This window comes from Stegostoma tigrinum, chromosome 10, assembly GCF_030684315.1.
Source record: "Stegostoma tigrinum isolate sSteTig4 chromosome 10, sSteTig4.hap1, whole genome shotgun sequence".
NCBI lineage: Eukaryota > Metazoa > Chordata > Chondrichthyes > Orectolobiformes > Stegostomatidae > Stegostoma > Stegostoma tigrinum.
This window is the reverse complement of record NC_081363.1, coordinates 7,065,414-7,083,152: the sequence shown is the minus strand read 5'-3', so window position 1 is coordinate 7,083,152 and position 17,739 is coordinate 7,065,414. Positions and strand designations below refer to the sequence as shown.

General features: G+C 43.3%; 1 protein-coding gene across 1 annotated transcript in view; it reads right to left on the bottom strand.

Moving 5' to 3' along the window:
• LOC125455513 (uncharacterized) overlaps positions 1-17,739 on the bottom strand; it is a 77,568-nt gene that overhangs the window by 37,201 nt on the left and 22,628 nt on the right. Inside the window, exons 10-14 of the mRNA XM_059649412.1 lie at positions 17,571-17,683; positions 14,950-15,043; positions 10,003-10,052; positions 8,831-8,912; positions 247-332 (exon numbers count right to left, since the gene is read on the bottom strand). Coding sequence (XP_059505395.1) covers positions 247-332; positions 8,831-8,912; positions 10,003-10,052; positions 14,950-15,043; positions 17,571-17,683 — 425 coding nt within the window. The remainder of the gene's footprint in view (positions 1-246; positions 333-8,830; positions 8,913-10,002; positions 10,053-14,949; positions 15,044-17,570; positions 17,684-17,739) is intronic.

The following is a 17,739-nucleotide window of genomic DNA, read 5'->3' as shown; positions in this document are numbered from 1 at the left end:
AGTTTTGCCATCTTGCTGAACTTTATTCCCCACTGACATCAATAAAGTGTAATATTAGGTGAGGTGTGAATCCATCAATTCTCCCAATCTGTGAATTTGTTGCACAGTTAGTGAGGTTCATATCATCCCCCCTAGATATGCACATACAACCAGTCAATGGAACTACACCTCACCAGGAGGTACTATGCTCTGGAGAAGAGGAAAGAAGGAGAAAAGTAAACACTGGTGTCAAGTGTATTCTCTCACCCGTAGTCCTGCACTCAAAGCAACTGCGCCCTCTGTTTGAATCTGGTTCCATTGCAAGTTCAGTATTTCCAAACTTTCATTGGTTGCTTCAAGCAAAAAAGAAAAGAAATTTAAGCATATTGAACAGTCTATTTAAATTGTAATCACTGTGACAAAATTTTAAAGTATTTTCTGACATAGGCAGGGCAGCAGAGTCCAATATTCAAGGTGGTACAAGAAGTGGCAGAGTGTCATCACTAGTACCAATAATCTGCATGAAGCAGCACACTCAGAAGTATTTTAATAATGTACTGTCTTGTTGTACTCTTGAGCTATCAACTCAAATTTCACCTTCAACCTTCTCCAGCTTCATGGATCAAACTGCAATGATCAGTGCTGATGTTAAGAAGCTCAAAGTTCCCATTTTAAACATAGTAAGGCTTCAGAACAACATCAGCCATTATGCTTTTATTGTCTTGAGTGTCTAAGGCCATAGGAGGTGGATCAGATGAAAGCAATACAGCACAGGTTTGCTCTGCAAGTCAATGAGATCATGACAGATTTGATAATCCTCAACTCCATTTTCCTGCCTTTGCCCCATCGCCCTTGATTCCCTTACTGATTAAAAATCTATCTCAGCCTTAAATATAATTAATGACCCAGCTCTCTGTGGTAACTAATTCCAGAGATCCACTACTCCCTGAGGGAAGAAATTCCTCCTCATTTTTTATTCTTATCTTTATTCTGAGATTGTGCCCTCTTTTCTAGACTCTCCCATCAGGGATACAACCTCTCTGCAGATACTCTGTCAAGCCTTAAAAATCTCGTCAACAACAACAAAAACAAAGTTGCTGGAAAAGCTCAGCAGGTCTGGCAGCATCTGTGAAGGAGAAAACATAGTTAATGTTTCAGATCCGGGTGACTCTTCCTGAGAATGCTGAGGAAGGGTCACCGGACCTAAAACGTTAATTATGTTTTCTGCTTCACAGATACTGCCAGACCTGCCGAGCTTTTCCAGCAACTTTGTTTTTGTTCTTGATTTACAGCATCCATGGTTCTTTTAGTTTTCAAGAACCTTGTATTTTAAATAGGATCATTTCTCATTCTTCTGTATTCCAATGAGTACAGGTCCAAATCTCGTCAACCTTTCTTCACAAGGCAGTGTCTCCGTTCCTGGTGTCAGACTACGGAACCTTCTTTGGACTGCCTCTAATGCTAGTATATCTTTCCTCAGATAAGGGGTCCAAAATTGTTCACAGTATTCAGCTGTGACCTTACCAGACTCCTGCATAGTTTTAGAAAAACCTTCCTGTGTTTATACCCAGTTCCATTTGATATAAATGGCAACATTCCATTTGTCTTCACTATTACCCACTGAACTTGGATGCCAGATATTTTGTAATTCATGTTTTATAGCTTTCTGCAGTCTTTCACCATTTAAATGATATGCCACCACTCTATTTCTCAAGCCAAAATGAAATATCTGACAGATATTATCATCCGAGAATTTGGATTTTAAAATGAAGATAATTGGGTTGTTAGTTTTAGCTCTGTACAGGTGAATTAGATGTCCCAAGAGGTCAGAAAGTCATTTTTGAGCCGTGAATTTCCAAGAAATGACCTAAATCAAATGACTATATAAACGATCTAGGGAGTTATTTAATGAAATGTTTACAAGGTCCATGTTTTATGACATACAGAAAGACAGACTGGGGCCACAATCAGTTTTCAGTTGATAAGAACAGTTCCATACCAGCAAAAGGCCTAGTCCAGGTTTTCAGAGATGAAAAGATGTCTTTCAAGTGTTTTAGCGGTTTAAAAGTACACAGGGCTTTTCTTAAACTTCATTGAGAAAAATGTCAGGGAAATTGCTGGGGTATCTCAATGAAGTAACAGAGAAAGTTACATTTGGTGAAGAGACAGAAAGTCACTAAAAGAAAATGCTTGCAATCTGACCAGTTAAGTAAGAAATTAAAGAGTTATGATTGCACTGATAACTCAATAGAATTGAGAGTCTGGGAAAGATATTGCTGGGAAAAGAGTTGATCTTTTTTTCTTTTTGCAGTTAATGTTAAAGTCTTTTGAGGTTGTTTTATATTATATTGTTTTCTTGTGCTTTTTTGCTTATTTATGTGAATATGTTCAGCGTCCAACCACCTTGGTATTAAAAATTGCAAAAATAAAAGTTGTGATCTATCAGGTTAGGTTTCACTTTGAGATGTGACTTAGCTAGTATTACTAACAATTGAGATCACAATAGCTAAGGGCTGGATAATGCGGATTCCTGTAATGTGGCATTCACTCGAGCACACAGGTCCTTTAAATCACAGGAAAAATGAGTAAAACCCAGTTCATTACTTATATCTTGAGTGCTACTGTCTATGAAGATCTGAAGACAATTCACACTGAAGTGGAAATATTAATGCTATACCTGCTGAGTTTCTCCAGCATTTTGTGTTGTTATCTATGAATGAATATTGTGCCGTTATTCAATGGCATTGCTGTACTTCATAATAATAACAGTAGTAAGCTCCTTCAAAGAGAAGGAAAATGCCTGCTGGGTCTCCATTATTGTTTATTCATGCAATAGAATCCTTAGAGTAGAAACAGGCCAGCCCGACTCGCCAAAGAGCATACCAGCCAGACTCACCCTCCCCCTACCTATAATCCTGCACTATAACCAACCAACATGTCCCTGAACACTATGGGCAATTGAGCATGACCAATCCATATCTTTGGACTCTGGGAGGAAACCAGAGGAACCAGTGGAAACCCAGGCAGACAATGGGAGAATGTGCGAACTCCAGACAGATAGTCACCCAAAGCAGGAATTAAACCCAGACCCCTAACACTGTAAGGCAGCAGTACTGATCACTGAGCCACCATGCCACTGGTTTAGTAAATAAATGCCCTGCATGTTGTTAGTACTGAGCCAGTGAGAAATTCAGTTCTTGATCTCTGCAGATAGCTTGGTGATTTTGGTCAGAATTTTACAATTGGCTCAAAGTGTCACTATCATAGTCAGTGCTCAGATTCCTGTATGGAAATGCATGGATGTGAGTGAGAACAGAAAAAAAAAGAGCTGGAATTGATCGTACAACCTTTGGGCCTGCCTTTTCATTCAAAAAGAATATTACTGCCACTCGACAACAACTCCATTTAACCAAATGATCTCATATTCTTTGGATCACTTGTTGTCTAAAACTTTACCTCAGTCTTGAAAATACTGAATGATAGCCCTTTAGCAAGGAGAGTACCAAATATTGACAACCATCTGCTTGCAGAAATGTCTCATTATTTCATTTCAAATTTGCAAATCCCTAACCCTGACATTACAGCACCTATTTCTAGGCTTCAAACCATGGGAAGCAGCATTCCAAAATCTACCCTGTCAAGCTTTTTAAAAATATTATGCATCATGAGATCGTTAAGTACAAATGATAAAATTTTAGATTCCCTCGCTGGTTGTTATACCTAAGACCTTTCATGAACCGTAATATGTTTTCAAAAATAGTATAAATACTGACCTAAAATGGCTGGCGTGATGAACCGACCATAAATTCAGCAAATTCAATCAACCCTTTTTTTAATAAAGTTTTGTGGGATGTGGGCGTTGCTGGCTGGCCAGAATTGATTGCCCGTCCCTAGCTGCCCTTGAGAAGGTAGTGGTGAGCTGCCTTGTTGAACTACTGCAGTCAACCTGCTGTGGGTAGACCCACAATACACTTACGGAGGGAATTCCAGGATTTTGACCCAGTGACAGTGAAGAAACGGCGATATATTTCCAGGTCAGGAGGGTGTGTGGCTTGGAGGGGAACTTGCAGGTGATGGTGTTCCCATATATCTCTGCCCTCGTCCTTCTAGATGGAAGTGGTCGTGCGTTTGGAAGGTGCTGTCTGAGGGTCTTTGGTGAATTTCTGAAGTGCATCTTCTAGATAGTACACACTGCTGCTACTGAGAGTCGGTGGTGGAGGGAGTGAATGCTTCTGGATGCAGTGCGGGGGCTGCTCTGACCTGGATGGTGTCAAGCTTTTTGAGTGTTATTGGGGCAGCACTCATCCAAACATTCCTGACTTGAGCCTTGTAGGTGGTGGGCAGGCTTTGGGGAGTCAAGAGGTGAGTTACTTGCCGCAGTATTCCTAGCCTCTGACCTGCTCTTGTAGCCACTACATTTATGTGGTGAGTCCAGTTGAGTTTCTGGTCAATGAAAACCCCCAGGATATTGATAGTGGGGAATTCAGTGATGGTAACACCATTGAAAGTCAAGGGGTAGTGGTTAGATTGTCTCTTATTGGAGATGGTCAAAGCCTGGTATTTGTGTGGTCCAAATGCTACTTGCCACTTGTCAGCCCAAGCCTGGATATTGTCCAGATCTTGTTTCATTTGAACTCAGGCTGCTTCAGTGTCTGAGGAGTCACAAATGATGATGAACATTGTGCAATCATTAGCGAACATCCCTATCTCTGACCTTATGATTGACAGAACATCATTTGCGAAGCAGCTGAAGATGGTTGGGCCCAAGACACTATCCTGAGAAACTCCTGCAGAGATGTCTTGTAGCTGAGATGACTGATGTGTTGGGCTTTTCCATCATTGAGGATGGAGATATTTGTGGAGCCTCCTCATCCAGTGAGGTGCTTAATTGTCCACCACCATTCATCTTCCTTTGTGTCAAGTATGCCTCTAACCACTGGAGCATTTGCCTCCAGATACCCATTAATTCTACAACAACAACACTATCAGTTCTGAAGAAGGGTCACCGGACCTGAAACGTTAGCTCTGTTTTCTCTTTCACAGATACTGCCAGACCTGCTGAGCTTTCCAACAACTTTGTTTTTTATCCCATTGATTCTAGCTTTGCTAGGGCTTCTTGATGCCACCGTCGGTGGAATACAGCCTTGACGTTGAGGGCTGTCACTCTCACCTCACCTCTGGAATTCAGCTCTTTTGCCCATGTTTGAACCAAGGCTGTAATGTGGTCAGGAGCTGAGTGGCCCTGCCAGAATCCAAACTGAGCATCATTGAGCTGGTTATTGCTGAGCAGGTGCTGCTCGATAGCTTTTTTGGTGACTCCTTCCATCATTTTACTGATGGGCAGTAATTGGCCAGGTTGGATTTGTCCTACTTATTGTGTACAGGACATAATTGGGCAATTTTCCACATTGTCAAGTAGATGCTAGCATTGTAACTGCATTGGGACATCTTGGCTAGGGGATTGGCAAATTCTGGAGCACAAGTCTTCAGTACAATTGCTGAAATGTTTTCAGGCCCATAGCCTTTGCAGTATCCAGTGCCTCCAACCATTTCTGAATATCATATGGAGTGAATTGAATTCATTGGAGATTGGTATTTGTGATGCTGGGAACCACTGGAGGAGGCCGAGATAGATCATCCATTTAGCACTTGTGGCTGAAGGTTGCTGCGAAAGCTTCATCCTTATCTTTTGCACTGATGTGTTGGGCATTTCCATCACTGAGGATGGGGATATTTGTGGAGCCTCCTCACCCAGTGAGATGCTTAATTGTCCACCACCATTCATGACTGGATGTGGCAGGACTGCAGAGCTTAGATCTGATCCATTGGTTGTGCTCTGTTTATCACTTGCTGTTTGGTGTGCAAGTAGCCCTGTTTGGAGGCTTCATCAGGTTGATACCTCATCATCAGTTATGGCTGATGCTGCTCCTGGCATGCCCTCCTGCGTTCTCCATTGAGCCCTGGCTTTAATCCCCTGTCTTGATAGTAATGGTTGAGTGGGGGATATGCCAGGCCATGAGGTTACAGATCATGGTGGAGTACAGTTCTGCTGCTGTTGATGGCCCACAGTGCCTCATTGATGTCCAGTCTTGAGTTGCTGGATCTGTGTGAAGTCTGTCCCATTTAACACAGTGATTGTGCCACACAACATGATGGAGGTTGTTCTCAATGTGAAGGTGGAACGTTGTCTCCACAAGAACAGTGCAATGGTCACTCTTACCGATACTGTCATGGACAGATGTAACTGCAGCTGGCAGATTGGTAAGAATGAGGTCAAGTATGTTTTGCCCTCTTGTTGGTTCCTTCACCACCTGCTGCAGACATTGAAATCCCCCACCCAGAGTACATCTGGTTCCCTTGCTGCCCTCAGTGCTTCCTCCATGTGTTGTTCAACGTGGAGGAGTACTGATTCATCAGCTGAGAGAGGACAGTATGTGGTAATCAGGAGGAGGTTTCCTTGCCCGCGTTTAACCTGAAGCTGTGAGACTCCATGAGATTCAGAGTCAATGTTGAGGACTCCCTGAGCAACACCCTCTTGACTGTATCCCACTGCGCCGACACCTCTGCTGGGCCTGTCCTGTCGTTGGGACAGGGCATATCCAGGGATGGTGATGGTCGTGTCTGGGACATTGTCTGTAGGATATGATTCTGTGAGTGTGACTATGTCAGGTTGTTGCTTGACTAATCTGTGCGATGGCTCTCCAAATTTTGGCACTGACCCCCACATGTCAGTGAGGAGGACTTTGCATGGTCGATCCGGCTGTTTCTGCCGTTGTCTTTTCCAATGTCTTGGTCGATGCCTGCTGATCCATCCAATTTCATTTTTTTGAGACTCAGTAGTGATTGGTACAACTGAATGGCTTGCTCGGCAATTTCCGGAGGACAATTGAGAGTCAACCAGATTGTTATGGGTCTGGAGTCACATGTAGGCCAGACCAGGTGAGGGTGGCAGGTTTCCTCCTCAGAAGGACATTAGTGAACCAGATAGGGTTCTCCAACAATAGGCAATTATTTCATGGTGATCAGTAGATTCTTAATTCCAGACTTTGTTTTTAAATATTGAATTCAAATTCCACCATCTGCCATGGTGCAATTCAAACTCGGGCCCCCAGAGCATTAGTTGGGTTTCTGGCTTAATAGTCTAGCGGTAATACTGCTAGGCCATCACCCACCCATGTATTATATGGCGCTGTCCTTATATCACGAATACCATTTGACTTTGGGCAGTACTCAAATTCCCTGCTGGTAAACAATGGCCTGTTGTCTGACAACAACACTTCCCCGAGTCCACATATTGCAAAAGATGCATGCTATCTTTCTATCGCCATCCCCACGTTCAATGAATGAACTTTATGCATGTCTGGGCACATTGAGTGGGCATCCAAAATGACTAAGAACATTGAGCCCATGAAAGGTCTTGCACTATTGACCTGTAATGGAATCCAGGGTTTACATGGCAATTCCCATGAATGTGGGGGAGCTGCTTCCCTTATTGGCAGTCTGGGCACTGCCCCACCAACGCAGCAATGTTGACATCCACTCCCAGCCACCAAGCATTACTTCAGTCAGGCCTGTATTCTGTCACTCAGTCATCCTTTATTTACTTGTGGAGAGTCCTTGACACTGATCCAGCTTCCTCAGAGCTAGCTTTCAGAGTGAAGAGAACCTCCCGTGCTCCACTTTATATCTGCCAGTCAGGGCTTCCTGATTGGACCATATTAACAGCCCAGTCACTGAATTCATATTGTATGAGGTCCACCTTGCTGACCTTGTTACAGTCATTGTACAAACAAACTATACTTCTGTGTAGCAGAACGGAGCGAACGAACAATGGACATATAATAGCATCTTGAAGGCTTTCTGTCTCTCTCTTTATGTCTTATCCCTTCTCATCGTAACAGGAGACAGTCGCTGGTGAGAAAACAAATTGGCAAAGCAGGCACTCGCTAAAAACTCAAATATATCTACAAATGTCACTACTGCAGAGGATATGAGTCAGCAATTAAACAACTCTATTTCCAGTTGAAAATCTAACACCTCAAGATTTCTGAGAATGTTTAAATTGTATGCCTGTTTGTACCAGTCACTCGGTCATTTTTAAATACATTACCTGTGTTTGATGTGTTTTATTAATTTTATGAAGATTACATAACTCTGGTCCTGTATCTTTCACTCAAGAAAACCTTTTCATTTTGGTAAATGCATTTTTAATTGAAGTATCATAGCTGTACTGCAAAAACAAAATAAGCTATTTGTTCTGACAGACCACAAAAGGTTAATAAGGGAAGAGCTAATATCTCTCCTCACCTGGTTGTAAGATATGCATCCACCTTTCATTCTTCTAAATTTCATTGAGAACAGTATTGTCCTAGGCTGTAATGTTTTTTCTACCCTATCAGTTTCCTCACTGTCTAAGCTCTTGCATGAAGATTGATTTATTGAACTTATCATGGGATAGTCACTCGTGTATGCAATGCAGAGCATGCAGATGATTGAGGAAATAAAAGATGTCACTTAGCTAACTGTTTATTAATTGAGTATACCTGGTGGGTATTAGCTGAGGATTCCTTTGTGCCGTATAAAACAGATATCACTAAAATTGTTAAGTTGGAAGGTGCATGCAAGTGTAATTCCGTAAAGAAATCTAAATATATGATAAGATCGGCTTCAATTTCATCCTTCCCACTGGATTTCTAGAATAAAAAACATGCTTTCTTGTTGAGCATGTTGTTGATTGGAGCAACAAATATGTTCAGGCTCTCATTCATTTATCTGTAGGAAGAATTCCATGTTGTGTAAAAGAAGAAAATCAAATGAATGATCATGTGACATCTGTGAAGTTAGTTCTTACCTAGCATTTGTCCCAGGAACTCTGCTCCTTTGTCTCCAAACTGATTGTAACTGAGATCCAGCTCTGAAATTCTGAAATTAGACTATAGGTGCAACTTTGAGCAAAATAACTAGAGATGCATTTTTTTAAAAACTTGCCATCAAATTAATTATACATGAGCATATTATTTTTCCATGTGACTTAGTCTAGAAACTCTTTTTGTAGTTACCATCATTTTAGATGCTATGTTCAATTTTCATTGAGCATTAAAATCCACTGTACGTAACAAGGGATATTGACACTGACAACATTCTAACCATAATGCTGAAATTTTTTTTAATGTGAAAAAGCTTCTGCCCCCAGCTATTCCAAGCCAAGGTCAAAACTAGCATCCTCCTGGCAAAATGTAAAATTGTCAGATGCTTCCTCTCCATGAAAAAAACTGAAAAAAAGTCTAAGCCAGCCAAATGCTACATAAGTTACTTGACTCATCAGACCATACAAAACGTCCTGTGTAACTAATTCCATTTCGTTAGAACAGTGACTAACAAAGCATACCAGCCTTTAAATGAAATGATTATCAAGCTGAGATAACATGGTGTGAAGCTGGATGAATACAGTAGGCCAAGCAGCATCAGAGGAGCAGGAAAGCTTGTCGTTTCGGCTTGGGACCCTTCTTCAGAAGAAAGGTCCTGACCCGAAACACCAATCTTTCCTGCTCCTCTGATGCTTCTTGGCCTGCTGTGTTCATCCAGCTTCACACCATGTTACCTCAGATTCTCCAGCATTGGCAGTTCCGACTATCTCTGATTATCAAGCTACCTGTTACAAGCAATATCAACAATTTGTCCAATATTCCAGCAACCTGCTTGTTTGTGCATTATTTGAACATGTCTGTCACATCACTAAAACCTTCAAATCCCACCCCAGAAAATAAATATCAGTCCAAGCCCCGATATTTGACGGGATTAGCCCTGGTGTGGGGTGATATTAACTGGCTGCCATCCAGATTGCTGAAGCTACATTGCAAATAGGAAGCACAAATAAACAGAAAAGGTGAGAATGTGATGAAATAAGTACTCAACTGTCCAACTAGTCTATCTAGTAGAAAAACAATGGAAATGCCAGGCTGTTTTCAGTTTAGTTGGAAATAAACATTGGACATTGGATATTGGACATTCGTCTTTACTTACAGATAAAGTCTCTGCAAAATATGAAGCATCATTGCATTTCAACTTGTTTCCTGCAGATTGGAGAAGAAGTATTGGTGAGATTATGTTGCATTGAATCACCACTAGGATACCATTCTGCAACCATTTTGCAGTGTACAGATTGTCCCAACAGGAGACAACTGTCACCGGACCATCAATCTGTCTGCTATCTTTAACTGGGTGAACTGGACATCTAGGAAGAATCTCTCTGCCACATAAATAGCTCAGTGAGAGTGGAAGGAGGCCATCAGTGGCCATTAATTTGTCACTAAAGGGCTTTCAGAGCAGCCAATGTTTCCCTTTTGTGAGTGAATTTGACAGGCAGGGACAGAGGTAAGTAGCAATTGGCACAGTGCTGTGTGTCTCTTGTGGTCTTCTTAGATTGGGAATTAATGTAGAACATAGAACAGTACAGCACAGAACAGGCCCTTCAGCCCACAATGTTGTGCCGACCATTGATCCTCATGTATGCACCCTCAAATTTCTGTGACCATATACATGTCCAGCAGTCTCTTAAATGACCCCAATGACCTTACTTCCACAACTGCTGCTGGCAACGAATTCCATGCTCTCACAACTCTCTGCGTAAAGAACCTGCCTCTGACATCCCCTCTATACTTTCCACCAACTAGCTTAAAACTATGACCCCTCGTGCTAGCCATTTCTGCCCTGGGAAATGGTCTCTGGCTATCAACTCTATCTATGCCTCCTATGTGAGCATGTTATACTCAATTTGAAAGTGTTTGGCATTTAATGGGCATCCCATTCCCTGGCATTGACATCCATCACTGTAAAGAACACAAAATAAATGGTACATTTACTGTTAGTGGGTTTCCTAGTGGTTATCATGAATAAGGAGATGTTAGTACTTACAATTCATGTATGAGTGTTTTGTTCAAGAATTAGAACCTTTATACCATGACTGATTTGTTCTTCCATTAATACGAAATAGCATGGAAATAAACTTGACTCTCAAGAATGCTTCCTGATGGCAGAGAATCTTGGAATGGTTGGTGACCAGCTCTCACCCTCCAGGGTCCTGTATCAGCTGCATTGCTTCTGGTGCTTGGAAGTGCTCTGAAGTAAGAAGGAACCTGGATCTCTACTTTTTCTATCATAAAAGCAAAGTACTGCAGATGCTGGAGAACTGAATTGAAAACATTAAGTGCTGGAGAAATACAGCGGGTTAAGCAGTATTTGTAGAGAGAGAAATAAATCCAATATGATTCTTCTTCGGAACTGAAGGAAGCTGGAAATGATATTTTTTACACTGTTGATAAAGGTGGAGGAAGATCAAGTGGAGCAGATAATGAGGGCCCAGTCCAAAGAACAAAGGGAATGTTATAGTGATATAGGTGCAAGTAGGTGTTTTAATGGTAAGTGTGACAAGTAAAATATACGTCAGCCTCGTAAGAGCAAACCCATATAAATTAGACGTCAGTGTGGGGGAAGGGGCTGTCATCCAAGTGGATGACTGTTCATGCTATAAAGTTGTTGAACTCAATGTTGAGTCTTGTCCAAACCCTGTCTTCTTATACTACATAATAATAAAATGTGAGGCTGGATGAACACAGCAGGCCCAGCAGCATCTCAGGAGCACAAAAGCTGATATTTCGGGCCTAGACCCTTCATCAGAGAGGGGGATGGGGTGAGGGTTCTGCAATAAATAGGGAGAGAGGGGGAGGCGACCGAAGATGAGGACAAAAGAAGATACGTGGAGAGGAGAGTATAGGTGGGGAGGTAGGGAGGGGATAGGTCAGTCCAGGGAAGACGGACAGGTCAAGGAGGTGGGATGAGGTTAGTAGGTAGGAGATGGAGGTGCGGCTTGGGGTGGGAGGAAGGGATGGGTGAGAGGAAGAACAGGTTAGAGAGGCAGAGACAGGTTGGACTGGTTTTGGGATGCAGTGGGTGGAGGGGAAGAGCTGGGCTGGTTGTGTGGTGCAGTATGGGGAGGGGACGAACTAGGCTGGTTTTGGGATGCGGTGGGAGAAGGGGAGATTTTGAAGCTGGTGAAGTCCACATTGATACCATTGGGTTGCAGGGTTCCCAAGCGGAATATGAGTTGCTGTTCCTGCAACCTTCGGGTGGCATCATTGTGGCACTGCAGGAGGCCCATGATGGACATGTCATCTAAAGAATGGGAGGGGGCATCCCAAAACCAGCCCGGTTCGTCCCCTCCCCCCACTGCACCACATAACCAGCCCAGCTCTTCCCCTCCACCCACTGCATCCCAAAACCAATCCAACCTGCCTCTGCCTCCCTAACCTGTTCTTCCTCTCACCCATCCCTTCCTCCCACCCCAAGCCGCACCTCTATCTCCTACCTACTAATCTCATCCCACCTCCTTGACCTGTCCGTCTTCCCTGGTCTGACCTATCCCCTCCCCACCTATACTCTCCTCTCCACCTATCTTCTTTTGTCTCCATCTTCGGTCCACCTCCCCCTCTCTCCCAATTTATTGCAGAACCCTCACCCCATCCCCCTCTCTGATGAAGGGTCTAGGCCCGAAACGTCAGCTTTTGTGCTCCTGAGATGCTGCTGGGCCTGCTGTGTTCATCCAGCCTCATATTTTATTATCTTGGATTCTCCAGCATCTGCAGTTCCCATTATAACTTCTTATACTACAGTACAGTCTTATTCTGAACATTTGGCTAATGTCAAATTTTAGATGTTTAGTCAAATTATAATCTTTTCAGTCTTTTCCCCATAAACATTAGAGTCAGCTTTTGTAAGTTTCATATCATTTACTTGTTCAGAATATAGAGTATTTAAATATTACTCTGCGAAAGAAGCTGAAATAGGTGAAAAATGTCAACAGTTGAAGAGTTGGAAATGAAAGGTCATAAAGTTAAAGTGTGTTGTGGTTCACTTACTGCTTACAAAAAGCCAAACAACTTTGTAGAAAGCAAGCAGAACTGGATGGGTTTTACGGCTTCAGTCACTGAACAAACTGGTTTGCGAGTGGCCGTGTGCTGGCAGTTGTGTAGCAACAGCTTCTGAACTCCAGTTAATATGTTTTCTGGTAAACCTGTGGCATATCAGTTGAAGAAAGGCCTCCAGGCCACAGAGACCAAACTTTGACTTCACTGAAAGGTAACAGAAAGCCCAAAAGCAGAACCAGTTACAAAGATCTCTCTTTGGTTGAAATATTGTAAGGGCCTAGCAAAGTCAAGTATCAAGATTTCTCAGTGTTTCATCTGAAGTCAAGCAGGATTTGAAGGTCTCATTGATTCTATGAGCACTTCAATCCCATCAAAGGAACTCGAATGGACTGTGAGATGTCTTCCCATTTAATGAACTTGAAATCTCTGCCCAGCATGTCATTTTTCCACTTGGTTTGTTTTTCTAAAGGAGCTGTATCATTTCTGCAGAGCTGTATTATCTCTTCAGTGTGTGTTTGGAATTAAGTGGATATAGTTTAATTGTGCAGAGTAGCTTAGTTGTTCACCAGTTTTACCAATTATTGTATGAACAAACTTCCTTAAAATACACAAAATATATTTTAGTTAAATGCCAAATAATGGTGAGCATTTCTTTTATTCAGATGGTAGTACCAATTTTGGTAATTTAACTAAACATTTGCAGTTTTGGTAAGACCCATGGTATAGCAGAGCTTGATTTTCAGTGCACTCCTGCTGTTTGAGTCAAAATATGATGTACATGGAAGACCAAATCATCCACTGTAATAAGGCTTGTAATAATAAAAAACGCAAATGCATGAATCATAGGTGTAATTATTGTCACTGAACTAACAACCAACGTTAAAGAAAAGGATTTATTCAGCACTTTATAAGCACTGATCTTCCAGAGTGCAGTATTTTTGAAGTATGGTAACATTTGTAATGTAGGAAATGTCATTATGTGCCCAGCAAGCTCCCACAGCCAATCATGAGATGATGACTAGACTGTTTGCTTTGTGCAATGTTGATTTAGAGATTAATATTGACCAGGACGGTGGCGGTAACTCCCCAGCACTTCTTCCAAACAAGGAGAAAGACAAGGCCTCAGTTTAGCATCTCAATTGAAAGACAGCACTTCCAACAGAGATAACAAAGTGTGGAGCTGGATGAACACAATAGGTCAAGCAGCATCTTAGGAGCACCAAAGCTGACGTTTCGGGCCTAGACCTCCAACAGAGCGCTTCTTCACTACTGCAGTGGAATGTTACCCTTAAATTCTGTACTCAGACATACAGGTGACCTGATCGAGGTGTACAAGGTAATGAGAGGCATGGATAGAGTCGATAGCCAGAGACTTTTCCCCAGGGCAGGATTGACTGCCACGAGGGGCCATAGTTTTAAGGTATTAGGAGGAAGGTATAGAGGAGATGTCAGAGGGAGGTTCTTCACTCAGAGTTGTGAGCGCATGGAATAGTTTACCAGTGGTAGTCGTGGAAGCGGAGTCATTAGTGATATTTAAGCGACTGCTGGACATGCACATGGACAGCAGTGAATTGAGGGGAATGAAGGTTAGGTTATTTTATTTTTGGATTAGGAATATTCCACGGCACAACATCGTGGGCCGAAGGGCCTGTACTGTGTCGTACTTTTCTATGTTCTATGTTCTAAATTGAGCCCAGCAATCTGTGTTTCAGAGGTAAAGGACTACCAACTGACTAGGGAGAAAAAAAATGCACTAATAGTTGCATTTGTGACTATTTTAACTTTTAAATTCAGATACAGGAAGAGAAATTTGCTGCCCAAGGTTGTGCATTACTCCATTCCATTTTCCTTTCAAATCACTTTCTTGCTGTAATTGAACAGGCAGGTCTGCTAATTTGGAATTGTATGTCTGGTACTTACCATAGACAACTAGGCATTGTGACCTGAGTATCTATCACGGTCCATTGCTGGACTAGATCACTTCTATCTGGGAACAGCTATCATTGAGCTGATAAACATTTGCAGCTTTATAAGGCATAGCACCTACCCGAGAGTTTGATGCACTTAAGTGAAATGTTCAATGGAAGCATTTTACACAACACTTCTACTCCCCATGTTCGTAATTCATTGTTGGACAAGTTCTGAAATGACAGAAATTAATTGAAGCACAACATAAGAGATCTGAGGTCACAGAATTTTATACAGCAAGAAGGAGCCAATCAACCTATCAAGTGCAAGAAGAACGAAAATTCAAGGGATATAATTTTGCCTTTCTGTGATAGTGTGAAAGTGATGATAACTGATAACTTAATTTCCTTCAATCCCATTGAAATCAATAAAACTAAAGTTCTTGATACATTTGAAATGGACCACTATCTCACTGTCACTCTTAGACTGTTACATGAGGTCAAAATCCACAGTAAAGCAGTCAATCACACTTAATACACAAACAGACATGTTTACACATGAGCAAATATGCACATACACTTTACAAGTTATATTTTTTATTCACTCGTGGGACATGGGCTTCACTGCTGGGCCAGCATTGATTGTCAGCCCCTTGTTGCCCTTGGAAAGGTGATGGTGAGCTGCCTCCCCGACCAGCTGCAACCCTGGTGCTGCAAGTAGACACACAATGCTACTCAGAAGCAAATTCCAGGAATTTGACCAAGTGACCTTGAAGGAAGGATGATGCTTTCCCAAGTCAGGGTAGTGAGATGCTTGGAGGAGAACTTTCAGGTGGTGGTACTCCATTTATCGATTGCCCTTATCTTTTTAGATAGTGGTGATCTTAGGCATAGGAGGTGCCATCTAAGGAAACTCGGTGAATTTTTACTGCAGATCTTGTACATAGTGCATACTTATGCTCCTGAGCATTGAAGGTTTAGGGATGGGTTTTTGTGGATGTGGTGCCAGTCAAGGGGCCTGCTTGTCCTGGACAGTATCAAGCTTCTTGAGTGTTGCTAGAGTTGCAGTTATCCAGGCAAGTGAAAAGTATTCCATTACAATCCTGACTTGTGCCTTGTAGCTGGTGGACAGCCTTCAGGGAGTCATGAGGTAAGTTAATTGCTGCAGTATTCCTAACATCTGGCCTGCCCTATAAGTATGTGTATGTAACTAGGCCTGTTCAGTTTCTGGTCAATGGTATCCCCTAGGATATTGATAATGAGAGAGTCAGAGATGGTAATGCCATTGAATGTTGAAGGGCAATTGTCTCTGAATGGAAATGGTTATTTGCTGGCATTTGCATGGTGCAAATGTTATTGCTTCAGTATCTTGAGGAGTCCTGGATGATGTTGAACATTGTGCAATTATCAGCAAATGTTCCCACTTCAGACCTAATTTTGAGGGAAGACCAGGATTTCAAAAAACTGCAAAAGTGCATCAAACTTAAAGTGGCATGGTGGCTCAGTGGTTAGCACTGCCACCTCAGAGTGCCAGGGACCTGGGTTCAATTCCACCCACAGCTGACTGTGGTGTCTGCACATTCTCCCTGCACCTGTGAGTGATAATGGGAACTGCAGATGCTGGAGAATCCAAGATAATGAAATGTGAGGCTGGATGAACACAGCAGGCCCAGTAGCATCTCAGGAGCACAAAAGCTGACGTTTTGGGCCTAGACCCTTCATCAGAGAGGGGGATGGGGTGAGGGTTCTGCAATAAATAGGGAGAGAGGGGGAGGCGACCGAAGATGAAGACAAAAGAAGATAGGTGGAGAGGAGAGTATAAGTGGGGAGGTAGGGAGGGGATAGGTCAGTCCAGGGAAGACAGACAGGTCAAGGAGGTGGGATGAGGTTAGTAGGTAGGAGATGGAGGTACGGCTTGGGGTGGGAGGAAGGGATGGGTGAGAGGAAGAACAGGTTAGAGAGGCAGAGACAGGTTGGATTGGTTTTGGGATGCAGTGGGTGGAGGGGAAGAGCTGGGCTGATTGTGTGGTGCAGTGGGGGGAGGGGACGAACTGGGCTGGTTTTGGGATGCGGTGGGAGAAGGGGAGATTTTGAAGCTGGCGAAGTCCACATTGATACCATTGGGCTGCAGGGTTCCCAAGCGGAATATGAGTTGCTGTTCCTGCAACCTTCGGGTGGCATCATTGTGGCACTGCAGGAGGCCCATGATGGACATGTCATCTAAAGAATGGGAGGGGGAGTGGAAATGGTTTGTGACTGGGAGGTGCAGTTGTTTATTGCGAACTGAGTGGAGGTGTTCTGCAAAGCGGTCCCCAAGCCTCCGCTTGGTTTCCCCAATGTAGAGGAAGCCACACTGGGTACAGTGGATGCAGTATACCGCATTGGCAGATGTGCAGGTGAACCTCTGCTTAATGTGGAAAGTCATCTTGGGGCCTGGGATAGGGGTGAGGGAGGAGGTGTCGGGGCAAGTGTAGCATTTCCTGCGGTTGCAGGGGAAGGTGCCAGGTGTGGTGGGGTTGGAAGGCAGTGTGGAGCGAACAAGGGAGTCACGGAGAGAGTGGTCTCTCCGGAAAGCAGACAGGGGTGGGGATGGAGAAATGTCTTGGGTGGTGGGGTCGGATTGTAGATGGCGGAAGTGTCGGAGGATGATGCGTTGTATCCAGAGGTTGGTGGTGTGGAGTGTGAGAACGAGGGGGATCCTCTTTGGGCGGTTGTGGCAGGGGCGCAGGCTCCTCGCAAACACCCCGACGGAGGTCCAGACCATCTGCGAGCCAACGGTAGACTCGCACGATTCTGAGGCAGAGAGTGTCCAGGAGAATTCCGATGACCAAGCCCAACGCCAAAGAGCCAGCCGAAAAACACCGGCTTCGATCCCTAAACATCGGGACGTAGATGATCAGCTTACACAAGCTGAGGAGCTCTTGGGGGCA